The 19,623-nt window shown below is 41.1% G+C and overlaps 2 protein-coding genes across 2 annotated transcripts; both read left to right on the top strand.

The window, feature by feature from the left end:
• Positions 1-1,606: 1,606 nt before the first annotated feature.
• On the top strand, positions 1,607-6,155 carry eri2 (ERI1 exoribonuclease family member 2; the record flags this gene model as incomplete). The annotated part of the gene is made up of 10 exons (XM_083655307.1): positions 1,607-1,629; positions 1,945-2,006; positions 2,143-2,223; positions 2,374-2,501; positions 2,612-2,771; positions 3,294-3,394; positions 3,490-3,571; positions 3,714-3,802; positions 4,596-5,173; positions 5,594-6,155. The coding sequence occupies 10 exons, from the start codon at positions 1,607-1,609 to the stop codon at positions 6,153-6,155; spliced, it is 1,866 nt and encodes a 621-aa protein (XP_083511433.1).
• A 2,033-nt stretch (positions 6,156-8,188) lies between these two features.
• thumpd1 (THUMP domain containing 1) lies at positions 8,189-15,800 on the top strand. Its single transcript, XM_083655949.1, has 6 exons — positions 8,189-8,316; positions 8,467-8,687; positions 9,475-9,652; positions 9,763-9,848; positions 11,700-11,862; positions 14,017-15,800. The coding sequence occupies exons 1-6, from the start codon at positions 8,310-8,312 to the stop codon at positions 14,418-14,420; spliced, it is 1,059 nt and encodes a 352-aa protein (XP_083512075.1). The 5' UTR covers positions 8,189-8,309; the 3' UTR covers positions 14,421-15,800.
• The last annotated feature ends 3,823 nt before the right edge of the window (positions 15,801-19,623 follow it).

The raw sequence follows: 19,623 nt of genomic DNA, 5'->3' as shown, positions 1-19,623 counted from the left end.
CCCCCAATAAGCAAAATGTGGTTGAAAATGTGAGAAAATGATGGGCACAGGAACAAAAATGCTGCTGTACATCTCAAGTTGTACACAGGCTCCTATTTAAATGTTATGTTTTTAGGTGCATGCTCCATGTCAAAATGGTAGTACTGTGTAGAAGCGCTGTGTTCAGGTTGACTATTCAGTTGACTGATAATATATTCTGGCATAACTTCACCCAATACCAAGGTGTGTGGACTAGGTAGGTAACACTGGAGAAAAAGAGAATTTAGGTGACTGTTCAACATACAGTAAACAACCCAAAAGGCTTTGGACATGGGCATGCTCTTTGAGGTTTCAGTTGAATAGTTTGTATTACTGTACTTGGCTATGAAATGACACAATGAATGACTATGAAGTCAAGGAGAAGAATGACTACTTTAATTTACTTTATTTAATTTGCTTTACTATTTTCAGGGATATCACATGAACATATAATGAAAGACAGCCCTTGTTGTATGCTGTGAATCAAACTAGAACGAAACATCAGTCTGTTACTGACCAAATACCCATGGAGCTGACTACACTGTACAGGTACCGAAAAGCAGCTCGTGGTGACATAGTGTTGCTTCCCATTTACTCTGATGCTTGGCTGAACCAGAGGTTTTCAATATTACTAGCTTTGATATCCCACTGTCTTTGTCTGAGACTGATTCTAGGCTCAGATTAGACCGAAAACAACATCCCACTTCTTCGTAGCTTTCCAAACTCAAGTAGCTAGACGACTTGGCAAGTAGGTATCTAAACCTACTGAATGGATGTCCACAAATACAGTCTATTTTAGATTTATCGTCTGTTTTCCTCAAATATAAACAATTGTGAAACAATTTCTGAATAGAAATGAAGAATAGATATTCATAAATACCAGATGTTATTGGTCCAGCGGGTTTCAACTGTGTTTCTATCTAGCAGCACTTCTAGCAGTTGTTTAGGTTATAAACACATGGGCCCATATAACCGGAAGCGAAGCTACACACTGCTGCATGCTGTGCGAGCATCCGGGCTGGTATTTTAAAAATAAAAGCGGCACGTTCACTACCAAAACATTTATTTGCATGTAAGCTGTTTAAAAATGTAGGCTAGTCTTTTTGAATGCATAGCTACCATCCATTTTTCATTGTAGGTTGACAAAATCAGACTTTAATTTATTAAGGTAGTGAAACAAAAACAAAAATCAAATTTTCAAAAAAAAAAAACGTTGACATTTTAAGTTTTTATGTTTCCGGGGACAATAGTCTCATATGATACTGCAAATATTCGCACAAGGTCAAAATTCTTATTCTCAGACTCACGTGAATTGTGAGGCGCAGATCTGTCCTTATTCTATGCTTTTGTTTTGAAGGCCAAAATGCTAAAACCGGAAGTTTTGATTGTTGGTTATTTGCGATAGCTTCCGCTGTTTTGCTCTGATCGATATTTCTGCAAAAGATCTCTGACTTGCAGCCACAATTAATCGATTTCAGAATAATGAATTTGAATGAACGATTTAAAAACTACCGCGAAATTGCTCTTTAGTGTTGTGTGTGTCTGTTGCATTTTCATAATAAGTCTCACCAACCGTACGAATTCAAAGATGTCTACAAAGAAACTGGCCAAGTAAGCAACATGTTTAGCCTGTTTTGGCGTAGCTGGTTAACAAAACAAGGAAATACAACGCATGCTTTGTTGACTTAAATAACGTTAGCTTTGTTGAAATAGCAAGGTTTCAATACTTGTTTCTCTAAACAGATACTTTTGGTAGAACATTATTTAATACTAGCCCCCCACATGATGGCAGTACTTTATATTGACCGTTTACGAATTGTTAGGACACTGGTAAATTCGGCATAACGTATTTAGAATGGAGTTTTTGGTGTGCATGGTCTTTCCATACAAGACAGACTGTTTCTAACTCGATCTCATCCCCCACAGAGAACTGGGATTAGTGAGGAAGCGCAGTCAGTCTACTGGACTCAAGAAACCACTGGTGTCCAGTAAGTTGGAATTGATGATGATAGCCTACATATCCAGAGAGCTGAAATTCATACTAGACCGCCATGGTGGTAACGTTATTATATTTTCACTGTAGTTTGTTTGTGAGTGATAACCAGTGTATTATGACTTTTTCAGATCAGACGTTTTCATACCTGATTGTCATTGACTTTGAGTCCACTTGCTGGAAAGAAAAAAACAACTATGGCCAAGAAATCAGTAAGTCTGCTGAGGAATAACTTTGGCACAGTCTTTGTAATTTCACGTGGCAACCAATCACTAATCTGTACTCTTATGTCTCTCATCATACCGCTCCCCTCCCTTTTGTCTCACTTCCTAAACTCTCACACACCTGCTTTCCCTCTGTAGTCGAGTTTCCTGCTGTTCTGTTGAACACGTCTACGGGGGAGGTAGAGTCTGAGTTTCATGCCTACGTTCAGCCCCAAGAGCATCCCATCCTGTCTGCATTCTGCACTGAGCTGACTGGGATCACACAGGTGTCTTCATCAGCACCAATATACACTCACAAAGATAACCAGCCCTTTCTACTGCCATTTAGCTAACTTTGTCTTTTCATCTGACACCCTCTCACACATGTCTCTCACAGGTGCAAGTTGAGGCAGGGGTTCCTCTCCATATCTGTCTCTCTCGCTTCAGCCGCTGGCTGCAAAGCCTGCAGCTGCAGATGGGTGTCGTCTTTCCCAAAGAACAGAGAGGTGCCGCACCTTCCACCTCTCAGAAACCATGTGCTTTCCTCACTTGGTCAGGTAAGACTCATTTGTACTGGTCTAAAGCTTTTTTTTTTTTGCCTTATCATAAGCCTCACTGATAAATCCTCATGACTATTGGCCCATAGCCCCAGTATGGGATGTTCTATCTTGATGTTTTATTTGTTCACTTCACAAAACGGTTGCTTGTGATTGACTGAAGGAGCGTTTTGCTTGATCAGGCAAGTCTTGGTCACTTCAGAAAGCCCTCCTCCCAGGCCACAAATTCAAACCTCCCACTGCTCTTTGGCAATGAGAGTAAATAGTGTCATGTTCCATGGTACAGTACAAAAATATACACTTCAGCAAACAAAGCTGTCAACACACATATTCCCTTTCTTACAGTAAGCAATACCTCTTCTTCTCTGTTTGCTGTGTAAACAGCAGCATATTAATACACATAACACACATAAAAGCAGTATTCGCTTCCACGTTGATAGAATTATTTGAATGTTAAAAGGGAAATTTTAAGCTAAAACACTTGATCCATATTCATGTGCCTCTAACTGGTGTGTCTCTCAGATTGGGACCTCGGAGTGTGTCTGCAGTACGAATGTAAACGCAAGCAGCTCCATAAGCCTGATGTACTCAACAGCTGGATAGACCTGAGAATCACTTACAGGGTAAGTAAACGCACACCCTCACTCTCGCTGTCTCCACCTCTCTCTCTGGCATGCTTTCTCACATGTCATGACGAACCCTTTCTTGTCATTTCCAGCTATTTTACAACAGAAAACCGAAAGGTCTGAATGGGGCTTTGCAAGATCTGGGAATCCAGTTTTGCGGGCGAGAACACTCTGGTATAAATAAAATAACAAGTCAAAAAATCAACAGCTATTTGGTCCAATTTTACTTTGAAAATCGATTTGACCAAAGTCTTTTTCAAACTCTCCTGTATCTCTTATTTGTCCTTTCTTTCCGAATCTTCCTCTTCTTCCTCAGGTCTGGATGATTCCCGAAATACTGCTCAGCTGGCAATGAGGATGATGAGGGACGGGTGTGTGATGAAGATCACTAAGAGCCAAGAGAGGGTGAGTGGCTGCCTGACGAACCCCCGCTCCTAAACTCCCCGTTGCTTTTCTCCCACAAGGATTGTCCCAGGTGACTCCTCTCACCCTCCTGTTCTCACTGCCACAGCCATTCATTTCCCTTCATTTCTCATAATACATATATATGGGGCAGCTGTAGCTCAGGAGGTAGAGCGCGTTGTCCACTAATCGCTTTGGTTAAAAGAGGTCGGTGGTTCGGTTCCCGCCTCCTCCAGTCTGCATGTCGAAGTGTCCTTGGGCAAGATACTGAACCCCAAATTGCTCCGGATGGTGTGCCAGGTAACCTGCCGCCATCGGTGTATGAATGGGTGAATATACCTACTGATTGTAAAGCGCTATATAAATGCAGGCCATTTGCCATTTTGCCACATATATTTGTGTGTGTGCTTGTGTTTGTGTGTGTGTGTGTGTATATATATATATATATAAATAAAAGCGGTATGCTTGTTGACTTTGTTAAAGATGCTGTATGTAGAATTCTGCTGCCATTTTACACAATGATCGTCTTCTTCGTGCCTTTCTTTTTCTTTTTCCAGTTTCTGGCTTCTTGTGCTGAATGCTGTGTAAAATTTTAGGGAATGACGAATTACGGAGATAGAAAGCTGTTCAAAGAGGCTGTAGAATCATGTAGCGCTAATGGTTGTTAAAACATTTGTTTGACATAATTTCAGGGAAAATCCTATATGGGTTATACTCATAGACTGTACATATGTTATACTGTATTTTATACAGGACTTTGACTGATCACATCTCTCATGTCATCTTCCTCTCATAGACCCAGTTGATAGCAAAACCCCCGTTTGGAAACACAACTTGCCATTCAGACAACAAGAAAGAAAAATATAACGGCAATGAGGAGAAGATGCTCGCTGCAGTCAAACCCTCGTCGTCCAACACTCCTCCAAAATCATGTTCGGAGAAGATGAAGAGGGTTTTGGACACCAAGGAGAACTCCAACTCAGTTCAGGAGTCTTTACAAGTTCAGAGCCTGGTCTCACCAAAGACGCTGTTGAATGGTACCAATACGCCACTATGGGGGAGGAGCAGCAGTAGGTCAGTTAAAGTACAGATGGTCACAAACCTTTCCTCTTCAATTATGGTCAATGTTCCTTCACCACACAATAAGCGTAGCAGCCTTGTTCTGTGCTCGACCACTGTGGACCGCCTTTCCCATCTGCCTCAGCCTGAACAAACCTCTAGAACAGAAGCGACTGCAGGACTGACGGAGGCAGAGGAAGCAGCAGAGATTTTAGTGGAAACGGAGGAGGGACGTGGTTCATACGACGACGTGGTGTTGGAGGGCGACGATGTCATCAGTGAGTTGTACAGAGAGGATGGAAAGTGTGACACAAAGTATATTTCAGATTTGAACAGTGGACGTTCTTTGTGGAAAGAGAGGAACTCACATTCAGTTGGGAGTCTTACCAAATTACGGTCAAAGTACAATATGACAAAAACACCCTGTGCTGAAAACTCAAAAGCGCAGAAGCGGGAGACTAGCGAGTCGTCCCGCACACCTGTATCTACAAACGGCATACCATCAAACGTTAACGCCTCTGATCGCTCAAGTGAGATGAGGCTGGACTCCACCATCGCATTGCCAGATACAAAGTCTGCCGTGCCTAAACCTGTTGCTCGGCACTTCAAATCTCCTGCCTCCATATCGAATCGGCACACGGATGCAAAACCCGGTAAAGCCTCTTCACAACGCCAAGATGAACTAAAGGCATCCCATAACGACTCTAAAACATTAAACACATACTCCCTGTTCAGACCTAAGCCGGTCATCCCAGAAGATACTTCTTCTCACCATACTACCTCATTTTCCAGGCCCAAAGCGGTCATCGCACAACACGACACAACTGACACGTACTCCAAAAGACACAACAAGACTGTGAAGACTTCCTTCACTATCTACACGGGCACAGCAAATCAGGCCACCAGTGTGTCTCTCCACACCCCACAGGGTGTTTTGGCCTCTTCCTCAGCCAACACCTTGTCTACCAGTCGCTCCTCCTTTTCTCTGACATCCAGGGGAGGGGTGCCTAAGATCACGTCCCCGCTGTGCGGGTGCGGGCGCCGTGCAAAGCGACAGGTCGTGGCCAACGGTGGGCCGAACCACGGGCGAGGGTTCTACTGCTGTCCGGTCCGCCGGTCAGGCAGTGGAGCCAGGATCCAGAAGGGATGCGAGTTCTTTAAGTGGGAGTCAGCTTGGGTGCAGGGCAAGTCACCGGCCACTCCAGCTGCTGCAGGGCCTTCTCTGTCTCTCCGTCAGGTCAACTCGAGTCTTCTCTGTCGTCCACCTCAGGGTTCATCGTTAAGAAAGAGCTATTAACTTGTTGAGACAAAGCTAGCTTATATCTCGTCCATTCTCAAAATTTCAGAAAACTCATAGACTTTGACTTGATAAATGCTCACAATGGTAATTCATTACTGAATATTTGTATTATGATATGTATTCTCTTATTTATTATATTGTAACACAGATGAACAGATGGGCTGTTTTTCATCCAATGACTATGAACAACAACCATTCACCATGCCTTACAAAGTACAAATGGTGCATGTCTTCATTATTTATAAGCATGATAGTTGTGTATGAGTAATACAGTAGGCTATAATATTTGTATAATCATTCATGTGCTTTGGAGAAGTTAAAATGTTTTATAATAATAAATGATGTCAATAGATTTTATTTACGAGTTAGTGTTTTTGAATGTTGCTGTGTGTGTGTGTGTGTATATATATGTATATATATATATATATATATAGCTGGGGCCAGTACAGAGCACACCCATAGGCAAATCCCTCTATCCAAAGAGCACCTCAAACAAACAACAGTCCAAAGCGCTCCTTCCCAAACAAGAAAATGTTACATAATTAATAAATAAAAAAGTTTTACATAAGCTATTCACAGAGCTAGCTACATGGATAAATGGCAATACAGGTGAGAGGAAAATGTAGCCTATGTTTGATCTTATAGGCGGGTGAGGTGTTCCTTTTTTTAAGATGAAACACAGCTTTTACATTTCTATATACATGGTACATCATAAGTATTACATCTTTATTATCACACTATTACCCCTATAATGTTGCTGCTAAGCTGTAATGTAAAGTGCTACCAGTAGTTCTTTGACAGCCTATTTGTATACTGCTTGTGTTTTTGCCAATGCTATACAGGCAGAAAATGTTATGCTGACAGTTAATAAATGTGGAAAGGAAACACTGCCTCCACAGAGAAGCCAGTGACACACAGAGATTTCAGAATCACTTTTACAACAGCGTTCTCCTTAAACACTGATGAGAATAGTTCACTGTGAAATCAAATCATGAAAACCTGGCTCACTCATTGGTCTAATAACTTTTAGAGACTTTTTTGTTATTGGTCATGGGCCAACTATTCCACTGGCTAGAGTATCATTGGAGCTTACATATATAGTGTTAGTGTTTTTGCCTCTACATTTACTTGTTTAACTGTAATATATATACAATATATATATTAAACAAGCTGCAAATCATGTTCATTGTTTGCAGGTATTCTTCTGTACAGATTTTCACAAGAGTCACTAAGGGGCTTTTAGGGAACTTCATTTTAATAATAATTAAAAAATAATAATTTTCAGCCTTCATTATTCAACTTCAATGCCTTATTTTAACAAAGGCACCTGCCTACTTTTCCTCCTCCCCATGACAGGTACATTAAAATGCCATGGGTGTATGCCACATGTCATAGCTCCCCACTTTTGTTCTTACACCTTTCCTGAAATTATCAATACTGTGGCCTTTCTCTCAAATGCATTTGATTGAAATACTGTACTTCCTCATAGGGTGGCTCTTCTCCCCGAAGATCTGCACCAGTCACCAGGAGGACGGATGGCTCGCCTGCCCTGGCTGGTGTCGCATGGACCCCTGGTATCCCATGCACATAATCTCTTACAAACGCCATTCATTATTTCAAAATCTATTTCTTTAATCCCACCTTCTTCATCAGTTTTCATCTTCTTTTCTGATGTAATGACGCCTAATTTTTCCAAATGAAGTTGAAATTTAGTTTGTTAATTTCTTTAATAATCTCAGGAGATATTGGTCAAGTGTATGCAGGGTAAATCAGTGTAGATATAGTTTCCATTTTGGTTATTAGTGTTCTTCCCAACAGTGTCATATCTCTTTGCAACCAATTGTTTAGTGTTTTTTTTTTTTTTTTTTTGCATCTATCAAAAGTAGGAAGTGACATGAAGATGGTTGTGTCTTGCTTGAAATCCCATCGTCTTTGGTGTGTTCCTTTCGTGATCGCGAAGACGTCAACACTTTTGTCCCTCCCCGCGCCCCGTACAGCACACACAGCGTGCGTGCAGTCAGTGCCAGTGTTGTTGAATGAAGTGAATTATGGTTCCTTGATACTATTGATAGTTGAGTTTAAAGTGCTAACGTCGAGATTAGTTCATTTCATACGATTAGTTAGACTTGTACGGTTTTGTGGGCTTCACATATGCATGGTAAGTTGCATTCTAGTCACTGCAGTCAGTCGGTTTTGTAACGTTAGCTCGTCGTTAGCCACACAGCTGCTTAACGTTAGCTAACAGTGACGGTAGCCAGCTGCTAGCGACTTGATAGGTTGCATACAATTTCCCACATTTTCTCGCTAGCTGCTAAAATGTCTACCTCGCCGAATGAGTCCAGGAAGCGCGGTAAGAAGCGCTACGGCGCCGCCGGCCACCACCACAACAAGCGGTCCAGAGGCTCCAGGGAGCTGGAGGTGGGCATGCAGGGGATCCTCATCACATGCAACATGAATGAGAGGAAGTGCACCGCCGAGACGTTCAATCTGCTGAATGAATACGCTGACAAGCTCTATGGGCCCGAGAGGGTAAGTCAATAAACCACTAGTCTGGGCACCTTTCACCCCGCTTTTTGTCATGGGGCATAAACCACGGAACCAGAATGAACACCGGAAGGCAGTGCGCCAAAAAACGTCTTTGTTGCCGTTAGCTTGACGTCTCTTTCCGCGATTAATTGTCTGGTTCAAAGCTTCTGTATTGGCTTAAAAGATGTGAGATTGTGAATCCGCAATGTTTCTAAAATAACTTCTTCAAAAACTTCGTTCGGTACGTCCATCTTTTGTTTTGTTGTTTGCCGTTCTGATACTTGTGTCAAATTGTCAAGTTAACGTAAAAGTTGACGAGCTAGAAACGCTGCCCTTCCTGTCTAGGGCGGGCTCTAGGCCGGAACCAGGTAGGGTGACAAAATCAATTGTGAACGGAAGCCAGGCTCTTTCTCGCCGAGAAGAGCCTGGTGACGCGAGGTTAATAAACCACTACCATATAAATGAAACTGGCTGCAGGTGCCCAGCTTACCCCGCTAGCCGGGCGCTTCTCGCTCATACTGAGCATATGAGCGAGAAGCGCCCGGCTAGCGGGGTAAGTGCCCAGCTAAATAAGGCCAAACATCTTACTGTGTTAGTCATGTTTTCAGTTGACTGTTGGACAGGTGAGTTCTAAGGGTAGTCTGTAAGTGCATTCTCAACACTTAAAAATGTCGAACCACTTTTTGAATCCCACTCTTCACAACTGTGTTCCTAACTTTTTTGAAATGTATGGCTGGCTATGAAAATGTAACGTGTGAAATATGACTGATATGTGCTGTTGTTTTTACAGCTGCAAACAGATTGTGACAGGAGTAGCAGTGAAGAGGAGGGTGATGAAGATGATGCTGATGCAGCTCTGAAGAAGGAAGTGGCTCAGCTGCAAGCATCTAGAGTTAAACAGAAGAGGCGCTTCCAGGCTTTGGACAGTGGTGCAAACAATGTCATCTTCATCAGGACTCAAAACCTGGGTAATAATAATTAAGTGGAAGAAGAGTCAATGTGATTATTTTTGGCTGCCAGTACTAATTAATCTAAAGTAATTATACTACATCACACACTCTGTTTTGTCCCCTCTTAGAACCTGACAAGCTGGTGCATCACATCCTGTCTGACCTCCACACCACCAAGAAGAAAAAGTCTCGCGTCATCCTTCGGATGCTACCGGTGAGAAGCTAAAATCACAGCAATCAAACGACGTTAATATAGAGTGCCAGAGTCACGCCCTCTTCCGCGTTCAGCATATGAACCAAGAGATTTCATCTGCCATTCATTTTTCCATCTACATTTCATGAAATGCTTGTAAAAATAGTTTTGCTTGGTCAAACCAAGCAAATTCAGCTATATCAGGAGAGACAATAGACAATGAAAAATTTGGTTTGCCCCTTGGATTAGCCGGTCTGCTGCTCTCGCTTCTTAAATTTGAAATGAAGTCTTAATTGTGCAATCCCTTCCACAACTACAACTACAACACTCTAAATCAGGGGGTGTCAAAGTCTGAGACTGTGGGCCTCCCCTCAGATAAAGCTTGGAAAATGGCTTTCCCGTCACCCCTTAGTTTATTTGCTTAGTTTCGAATTCCTGGATGCCTATGCGATTATGATTACATTATTTGATCCCATAGACACATAACATTTTAGCCAAGATAGTCTCATATTGCTGTTTGACATACTTCGGACTACACCAAATACATACTGTAGTAAAAAAAAGAAAAGAAAAAGTGTCTGAAGGCATTTATTAGTTTCTGACTCTGGGAAAGTGGGGAAAAACAGTAAAATTCCCCCAAACTACTGTATCTCTGAACTATCCTTTTTAACCAAATCACAGACATTTAGGCTAATCTATGTCATCTCTGTTTGATAACTACCGTAAATTCCGGACTATAAGCCGCACCTTTTTTCCCGTTTTTTGGCCTTTTTGGCCCCTGCGGCTTATATAACGGTGCGGCTTATCTATGGATTTAAAAAAAAAAAAAAAAAAAAAACTCTCTTTTTTAGCACTCTTTCTAACTATAAATCCTATAGAACTATAATAAGTTTTAATTTCCTCTCTTGCCCTCTTTTCACCACACTGTATGACACTGTATGACACTGTGTGCACTGTAAAAAACAACACAGGTGGTGTTGTGTTATGTTGTTTTGTTGAAATGTTAATAAATGGGAGCTTCCTCAAACAGCCATCTCTTTCCCGACAATCCCCTCTGTGCATGAACCCTTACATATGGTAATTAAACATTAAAACACAAAAAAAAAAAAAAAAAAAATACCATTAAAACACCCGCGGCTTATAGTCCGGTGCGGCTTATATAAGAAAAAAATAGTCAACTTTGCAGGTGCGGCTTATACACCGGTGCGGCTTATAGTCCGGAATTTACGGTAAATGTAATATTTTTCACTTCCATTCACTGAGCCTCCCCTGAAACTGCTTGGAGCCCTCCTGGGGAGGCCCACCTCCCACTCTATTAGTCCAGTAAAAATGTCACTTGACCTCACACTAATTGCAACAAAACCAAACTCAACTGATTTTGTATCCTCAATATGTCCTCAACGAAGGAAAAAAAGTGTTAAGGAAATGTATGAAGGGAAATTTTTTAAAATGACCCATATGATGCTACCAAAAACGTTTTTTTTTTACCTTTTATTTATTTTTATTTTTATTTTTTTCTCCTTGAAGCAAAAAACACATACAGGATATAAGTGATGAGATTTATGGCACATAAAAAAAAAAAAAAGGGCTTCCATAGGCTTCCATAGGCTACCATCATATTTAGGTCATTTTCAAAACTTTCCCTTCATACATTTCCTTAACACTTTTTTTCCTTCATTGAGGACATATTGAGGATACAAAATCAGTTGAGTTTGGTTTTGTTGCAATTAGTGTGAGGTTGACCCACATGTTTGCGTAAAATGCCTGGACTATATCCCTGCTCTAAATAAATGTTTGGAATGTGGTTTAGAAATTATTCACAGCTTCACTCTATTTTCCCCCAGCATCTAACCCCGTTTTCAACTTGCGCAGGTAAAGGGAACATGTAAGGCCTTCCAGGAAGACATGGAGAAATACCTGACCACTTTCCTGGAGCCCTGGTTCAAAACCCCAAAGTGTGCTACCTACCAGATTGCATTCAAGGCCCGCAACAGCAGCCACAACAAGAGAGACGAAATCATCAATTCAATTGCAGGTACATATAATTTTAGGGCTGTAGTCAACCAAAGAAGATCTTGGTCGACCGAAATTCGATCTACTCATCAACTAATCAATAGACCCCTTTCATGGGGCCATTTTTTGTCAAAAAGGCAGGGTAAACACAGGTGCAAGCAAAACACGAATGAGGCTTTCCAAATTCCAATCATGGAAGTTTGAAACGGACCAGCGCCCATATTAACAAAATTCTTAAAGTCGAACTGAACCTGTTCGTCACGTGCATAATGAGTCCGTTTCAGACTGAAAACATAGTTTGTCTAAGATGACAGGTTGAGAGGCGGGTCATAGTATCATGTCGATGATTTTATTTGACAATTCTGGGGACTGGATTGGGCTTTGGCCAATCCTGGCGTGTTCCGCCTCCAAATCGAGTGGGATTCAGTGTGTCGTGGCGCTCCCCTCGGGAAGAGCCTTTTGACGGGAGGAGTGGAGCTCAGCGACCCGCAGGCAGCCAGCTGCCTTCGTGTTGCGGAGAGTGCAGCACGTCGGCCTGGAATCTCCAAGACCCCTAACAACCAAGCTCTCGGATGCGCGCGCCATTATCGCTGCTGTAACGATACGATATCCCTGGAATGCGCGTTTTAACGAGCCAGTTACATTTCTTTGCATTCTTAGAGATTATAGTTTTTGTTTTTTTGTTCATGTTTCTAACAATTGGCCAAGTTAGTAGTTAGTTTATGGGATAGGAATTCTGCCACATGACAGGCACTAGGCGCCATTTTCGACTTCATTTGGAAGAGAAAGTTATCCTGAAATGAAGATTTGATTGACAGCTGCATGTCGTGATATGATTGGTTGAAATGGGGTAGAAATTTGATAGTACTAGGTGACGTCAGCAAACTGTACATTACTGTTATCAATGAAATCTTGAAAAATGAACTTTTGATGTGAAAAACAAAAGAAATTAGATTGTTGTGATTTTGTTTGCATACATTATTAAATAGCTGCACTGAATGCCCAGGTATTTGAACGAAGAGAAAATAAAAGTCATTTTTGGGTTCAGCTCGACTTTAATCGATATTCAGCTGTGATGTCAGAAAGAACAGTCTAACGTTACCAGAGTTGGAGTGTATCTTTGAGGACGGCCAATATCACATTATTCTCATCTCATGTAACGTTAGCCGCTCGTTAACAGCTTGTTAAGGGCTGGTGGTGGCTGTGTGCTGGAACGCGTCTGTTGTTTGAGCTTGATAGCTGCCCCATTTAATTGTGAATTCCATCACTCCGCTGTTTGCTCTCCTTTCAGTCTGGATAGATGGTAGCCTGTCTAGCCTATTCACTTCTGCTCCTGTGTGCGCTTCCAGAAAAGGTCCGTGTTGCTTCTGTGGCGCGTTACTTCGTTCCGCTTTTCTTCTTATGAAATAGATTTTCTCTTAACACCAGCGATTGTCCGACCAATGAGAATTTGGTCGGACCGGAGCACATCAACCAAACAAACGACCAACCGACCAGAAGAGGTCAGCCCTATAGTATTTACACTATTCAATTTCATGGTTGATGCACTTGTACAAGTGTAACATTTTACAGGGATCTGTGAGACCTTGTAAATAATGTATGAAAGTATTATTATAATACCCATTTAAACACTTTAAAATGGTATTTCAATTAGGGATGCACCGATATGAATTTTTTTGCAGATACCGATACCTGATGCTGTTATGGCTGATAACCAATATTTACAAATGTTGATATGATCTGTATAAAAACAAGCTGATATGATAATCACATTTTTTACATACTGAAAAACACATGTAGACACTGTGAATTTGAAAAAGTTGAAAATGTTGGCTGATACTGATAACCGATATTAACATCGCAACATTGAACCGATGCTGATATGTTAAAAAAGGACTAACATCGGCCGATACCGATATGATTGCCGATATATCATGCATTGCTAATTGCAATTCACTGTTTTTGTTACAATTGTTCAATTGTGTTTTTATTAATTAAAGTGAAGGCTCTAGTCTGCAAGAATGCAATTTTCTAACTTGTAAGATGCTACAGTGCGCACCCAGCTCAATTTATTTAACCATATTTTGTCAGTTGAAAAGTGAAAAACTGAATATCACGTTTTGATCTTCAAGTGCACGAGACTTAAAAAGTCCGTTTTGATGTTTCTCCACTGCAGGTCTGGTGGGCAAGCTGAACCCAGAGAACAAGGTGGATTTGACAAGCCCAGAACTCACCATCATTGTGGAGGTCATCAAGGCTGTGTGTTGCCTTAGTGTGGTGCCAGACTACATGCTATATAGGAAGTACAATGTGCAAGAAGTGGTGAAAGAGGACATATCCAAGCCTGATGTAACCACAGCAAAGAAGGATACACAAATGGCCGACCAGAAAGAGAAACAAGATAGAGTGGACGCAGACCAAAAAGAGAAGACAGGTGATGTAGTGGAGACAGACCAAGAAGAGAAGAAAGGTGATGTAGTGGAGACAGACCAAGAAGAGAAGAAAGGTGATGAAGAAAAGGGTGTAAATGTGTCTGAGACTAACAAGGAGGCTGATGAGGGTGAAGGAAGAGGGGAATAATGGGTCACAGTTAAAGAAACAGTGCGTCAGTTGGTGAGTTAGTTCAAATACATCCGCCTGGCGCAACTTAATTGTAGCCTCTGTTGCAGGGTAGGAAATTGACCAGGGCTTTTTTTTTTGCCCCTGTGAAATATGTTTTGGGGGCATTTTGAATAATTTCCAGGGCAATTTTAGCAAATGTTGGAAAATACCTGAGTTCTTCTATGTTGCATGACAGACCAATGAAAATTTGGTCGGACAATCGCCGGTGTTAATTACATAAGAGAAAAATCAAGTTCATAGGAAGAAAAGCGCTCCGGAATGAAGTAACGTACCGTGGAAGCAACACAGACCTTTTCTGGAAGCACATCCCAAGCACATTTTATTTCTAAGTTCATAAAACAATCACCGCAACAACAACAAAATCCTATAATCTCAACAACACTGTCTTACATCTTATATAATTTACATGTAAAAACTTCAAATGTAGACCGACAGTACATAGGTACATGTCGCTATCCAGTCCATCCTCCAACCCACAATCGTAGACTTTTGACAGTATTTTTTTTAGGCCCTCGGCAGACCGGGAGAGGGTCAGTGACTAGTTATTTTTCGTTATCTCCACCGGGCGGAGATAATGAAGTCAGCTAGAGCTATCTTGTGCTGCCTGGCGTTGAGGTAAATAATGCTAGTAGGAGGAGGGGGTGGGGGTCATCCAGGTAAGCATGCCTAACTGGCCACTTTCCAGTCACGCTTTGCAAATACAGAACAAAATCCAGCCACGCTTTGCAAATACAGAGTAACATTAATGTACGTCATCAAGTTAACAATTTATTTTGCGGGGGCATTTAAACGCCCTCGTCACCCCAATTCTCAGGGCAATTTTAGATTTCTTAATAGGCATTTTTGCCCCGAGCCCCTGCTAATTTCCTACCCTGCTCTGTTGTAATGGATGGATCAAAGCAAAGCATCAACTGTTTTCCTAAAGCCGGTCATGTTAGCCCATATATTACTCAAGGAAATAATGAGGTGGGTGAGAAAGGATGTTTTCAAACAAGGTCCGATATAACCTAGTCTTTTTGTCTCGTTAATTTAGGTAATCTATATCGGTAATTTAACCGTCATTTTGACGACCAATACAGCTATCAGCATTTCATTGCATAACTAGTATAATTTCATTGTATAACTAGGTAGTATGCCAACTGGCGATTTTAGTGGTTTAGAAGTCTCAATTATTATTTCCTTTTTAATGTTTGTCATTTTATTTTTGGCACATTTTGAAAATTTCCCTCTATTTACAGTGATTTGATGTTTGATGTTCTCTAAGTCAAAAGGTTTCACGTTTGTTTTTGTTTTGTAAAAAAAAAGTTACTTCCCAAAGCAGCACCTGAATTAAAGTCACCCGTGTGTTTGACTACGTTTGCTGTATTTCTGTCTACCAATTTTAGGGCATCTCTGCTTCAGTGCTTAGCACAGCTGTGTGACAGAAAAGGAAGAGAGGTGGGACTGGCATCATACTGTAAGAGCCAGATCCTTACTTAAAATCTCAACCTGGTTAATCTGCTGTTTCACAGAATGACTTGTATTCATAATAATTTATATTAGAAGCCTGCTTTTATCACTAAGCCAACATTTCTTCTCTACTCCACAAGATGGGGTTAATCTCTCTCTTGGTGGAGGCTGGCGTTCGTGTGACTGCTATTCTTTGCAGATTCATACATTGTATTATCTCCAATGATTATATCCAACTAGATGAATAGTTTGACAGTTATTAAGAGTTGATTTGAGTTAATGAGTTATTAATTTGAGTTAGTGTGGACCAGTGATGTCACTGGTCCACATTTTAACACTCAATAACTCAAATTAAATGACAGACTTCAAAACCGTTTACAGTTTTCTGATATACTACTGATGTTCTAATGATACAAAGCTGGTTGAAAATGGGCAGAGTGTTCCTTTAAAGCTGAATCGGTCTTGGTAAATTGGTTAAACTTCCTTCAACAGTTATAATCTGCCTCAGTACTTGTTTTTTTATGATTTGCACAGTAAATCAAATTTGTGAGCATGAGAAAATCAGACGACCATCTTCCTTAGTAGCAAAAACCAATCAATCCGATGCCATCCAGTGAGAAATATTTAGCTGCTCTAGTTGCAAAATTGTTCTGACAATGTTTGCTAAATTCAAGTAAGCTTTATATCAATTAGAGATGGAACGGTATGAAAATTTCATATCACTGTTATAGTGACCAAAATGACCACGGTTTTCATTAATATCGCAGTATTGTTAAAATGTTCAAAAAATACTGATGCACTCAGTTACGGTAATTGAAATGGTAATACTAAGCTAATTTGATCACGGTTTATCATTAAACCGGTAATCATTTCATCCATATATAAATTTAATTGTAGCCGCTTCGAGCCAGAAAATTAGCTCTTGTTTCAGTAGAATTATCATGGGTCTTGCTTCTTAAGCCTTTATCCAAATGTCACAGTCGTGAGTAGTTTTATGGTTTGTGTTTTGATGATCTTATCAAAATTCAGGGAGACACAAAGACTAAATTGTCCAAATATAGGAGAAATAATCAATAATTTCTGTTTTCTCTAGAAGTAAATACCAGGGTCTAAGAGATGGCTATAACGTGGTCAAAGGCGCATTAATCATAGTTAGGACTATCCGTTCATGTTTGTGTGAATTAATTTGGACATACTGAACTGGCAGTATGGAATAGATGTTCGTAATTGGCCTATACAATAATGATAATGTATTGATGGGGATTCAAAATAAGATAATTTAGATGCTAAAATTAAACACAAGAAATAAAATGAAAAATAAATTATCACAATACACTATCTCATTTGTCTATTCCTCTGCTCATTACAGTTCACTTACTTGGGCTGAACTGTTTCTGTGACCCGCCAGTCGTTATCTCTACCACACTTCTAGTCAAATTCACAAATGATGTTGCCACTGGATCTCAGGTGCCCCCAATCAGTGCGACCTGCTGACAAGCATCCAGCTTCAACACGGGGGGGATGGTTTTTGTGTTTTTAGAGTGCCGGTGTGTTATTAGAACAATACCAATTAGGCTACGTGACAAGCCTACATAGCGGCTAATTTGCAGTGGATGAATCATAATGATAGCAGCAGCATCTTAATGATATATCATAGCTGTCAGGTGAAATCCTTATATTTCTAAAAAAAAAAAATGAGTTATTAAATGAAGAAAAACAGGCCATTTTTAGATTATTTCATGGCTGTTGGGAATTCAGTGGCCATGCTCATAACAAATACAGGCAAATAAAGGATAGTAAAAATCCTCCATCCCAGTCATGAAATGCATTGTCAGAAAGTAATGACACTTTTCAAATGTTCGGCCTGGACCAACAGAATCAGAATCAAGAGAATATTCCCAGTAGTGAACATTTGGTGCTTCTACTTAGTCAAATTTCCTCTGATGTTTTAATTGCCCCCATGGCCATGTCTAATTAAATCTCAATGGGCACCGGAGCCCACTGCTTCCTAGCCAGACAGGCATGCAGGCAGGCACACACACACACACACACACACACACACACACACACACACACACACACACACACACACACACACACTTCTGCCACCCAGGATTGTAAGCTCATTCAGGTTTAAATGTCACCGGCCTGTGAAACAATCACATCCACAGGCACATGTGCACACACAGTCCCTGGGGTCACGATTAGCATCCACTGGTTTGGCTCCATATCTGACCTTTATGAGTGGCTAAGTAGTGCTCTCCAGGGTCTCATTTGTCTCACTTTACCCAAACAGTAGCCTGAACACACTCACCGAACACACTCGCTGAACACACGCGCTGGACACACTCACCGAACACACTGACTGAACACACACTCACTAAACACATTCACTGAACACACTGACTGAACACATTCACTGAACACAGACTGAACACATTCACTGAACACACTTGCTGAACGCACTCACTGAACACTCCCTGAACACACTCACTCCCTGAACACACGCGCTGAACACACGGCTGTAGAAAGGCAACACTCAAACCATATAGGCTTTTGGTTGAGCTTCAGTGCTTATCTGGGGTTCCAGGTCAACTTTTGCTTACATTTGGTCAAATTAGCTTTAACAATCCTAGGAGAAGCCTGTCAGTCTGTGCATGACCAGGGCATTTCTCTGCCTACAGCTCCATGTTTGTTTCAATTGACTCCAGCCCCTGTCACCCTGAATTTGAATAAGTGGATAAAGAATATATTGTACACGAAGGAATGAATCATAGGATCATTATTTTTGTCTTAATCATCTCTAATAAGACTCATTGTTGTTAGTACCAAGATTGCACGAGAGTGGACATATTTTGACCCACTTCTGATCTGTGCAAATCAGCAATTTAGCTCAGTTTGTTAAAAAAAAAGAAGAGAGACAGCGAGGCCTAAGCGGCATCAGTTGCAGTCAGTGGTCTTGCTTACCGTATGTTGATAAGTAGGTGGCTGCTATTTTGTAGCTTTCCAAGTGGTTCCTCTCCTGGCATACACACATACACACACATGCAGAATCAATAAATGCACACACTAATATAATTCATCATGATTATTAAGTTACAGTGATGGGAATGTGTTTGCGGGGACATCTATTTCCCAGAGAGATTGTTAGAATGGAGGTATATTCTGTGTGTGTGTGTGTGTGTGTGTGTGTGTGTGTGTGTGTGTGTGTGTGTGTGTGTGTGTGTGTGTGTGTGTGTGTGTGTGTGTGTGTGTCAGCAGCTGCCGCCTATGTGAATGGGGTTTCAATAATGAGAAATGCTTATCAACACGTTCCAGCCTGTCAGCTTGCTGCTATTAGCTGTTACCCTGACAAGCCTACAGGTAGGCCCAGAGTGCTTATATTGATCCCAAACATTCCTATTTGTCCCTGCAGAAAGGCAGTAATCACCAGGGGGATTTTTGTTGACTGGGATTATGGGAAGTAATTTGTGGAGGAAATAAGGGGGCATTTTGAAGGGACTGTTAATGTGAAATTAGTTTTCTTAATACCTGCCGTGAAGCTGCTGTTAGAATGTAAATGACTGTTTGTGTTTGGATGGAGGGGAGAGGAAGGGGCTGGTTTGGGTGAGAAAGCAGCGCAAGAGAAATAGAGTTGTAGACTTAAAGAAGACTAGAAATAACCGCCTCGCAGTTATATGCCTCCGCCAACAAGTCGAGTTGCAGTCTACAT

The sequence above is a fragment of the Poromitra crassiceps genome, assembly GCF_964638095.1.
Source record: "Poromitra crassiceps genome assembly, chromosome: 19".
NCBI lineage: Eukaryota > Metazoa > Chordata > Actinopteri > Beryciformes > Melamphaidae > Poromitra > Poromitra crassiceps.
The sequence above is the reverse complement of the archived record's forward strand: the minus strand, read 5'-3'. Positions and strand labels throughout refer to the sequence as shown.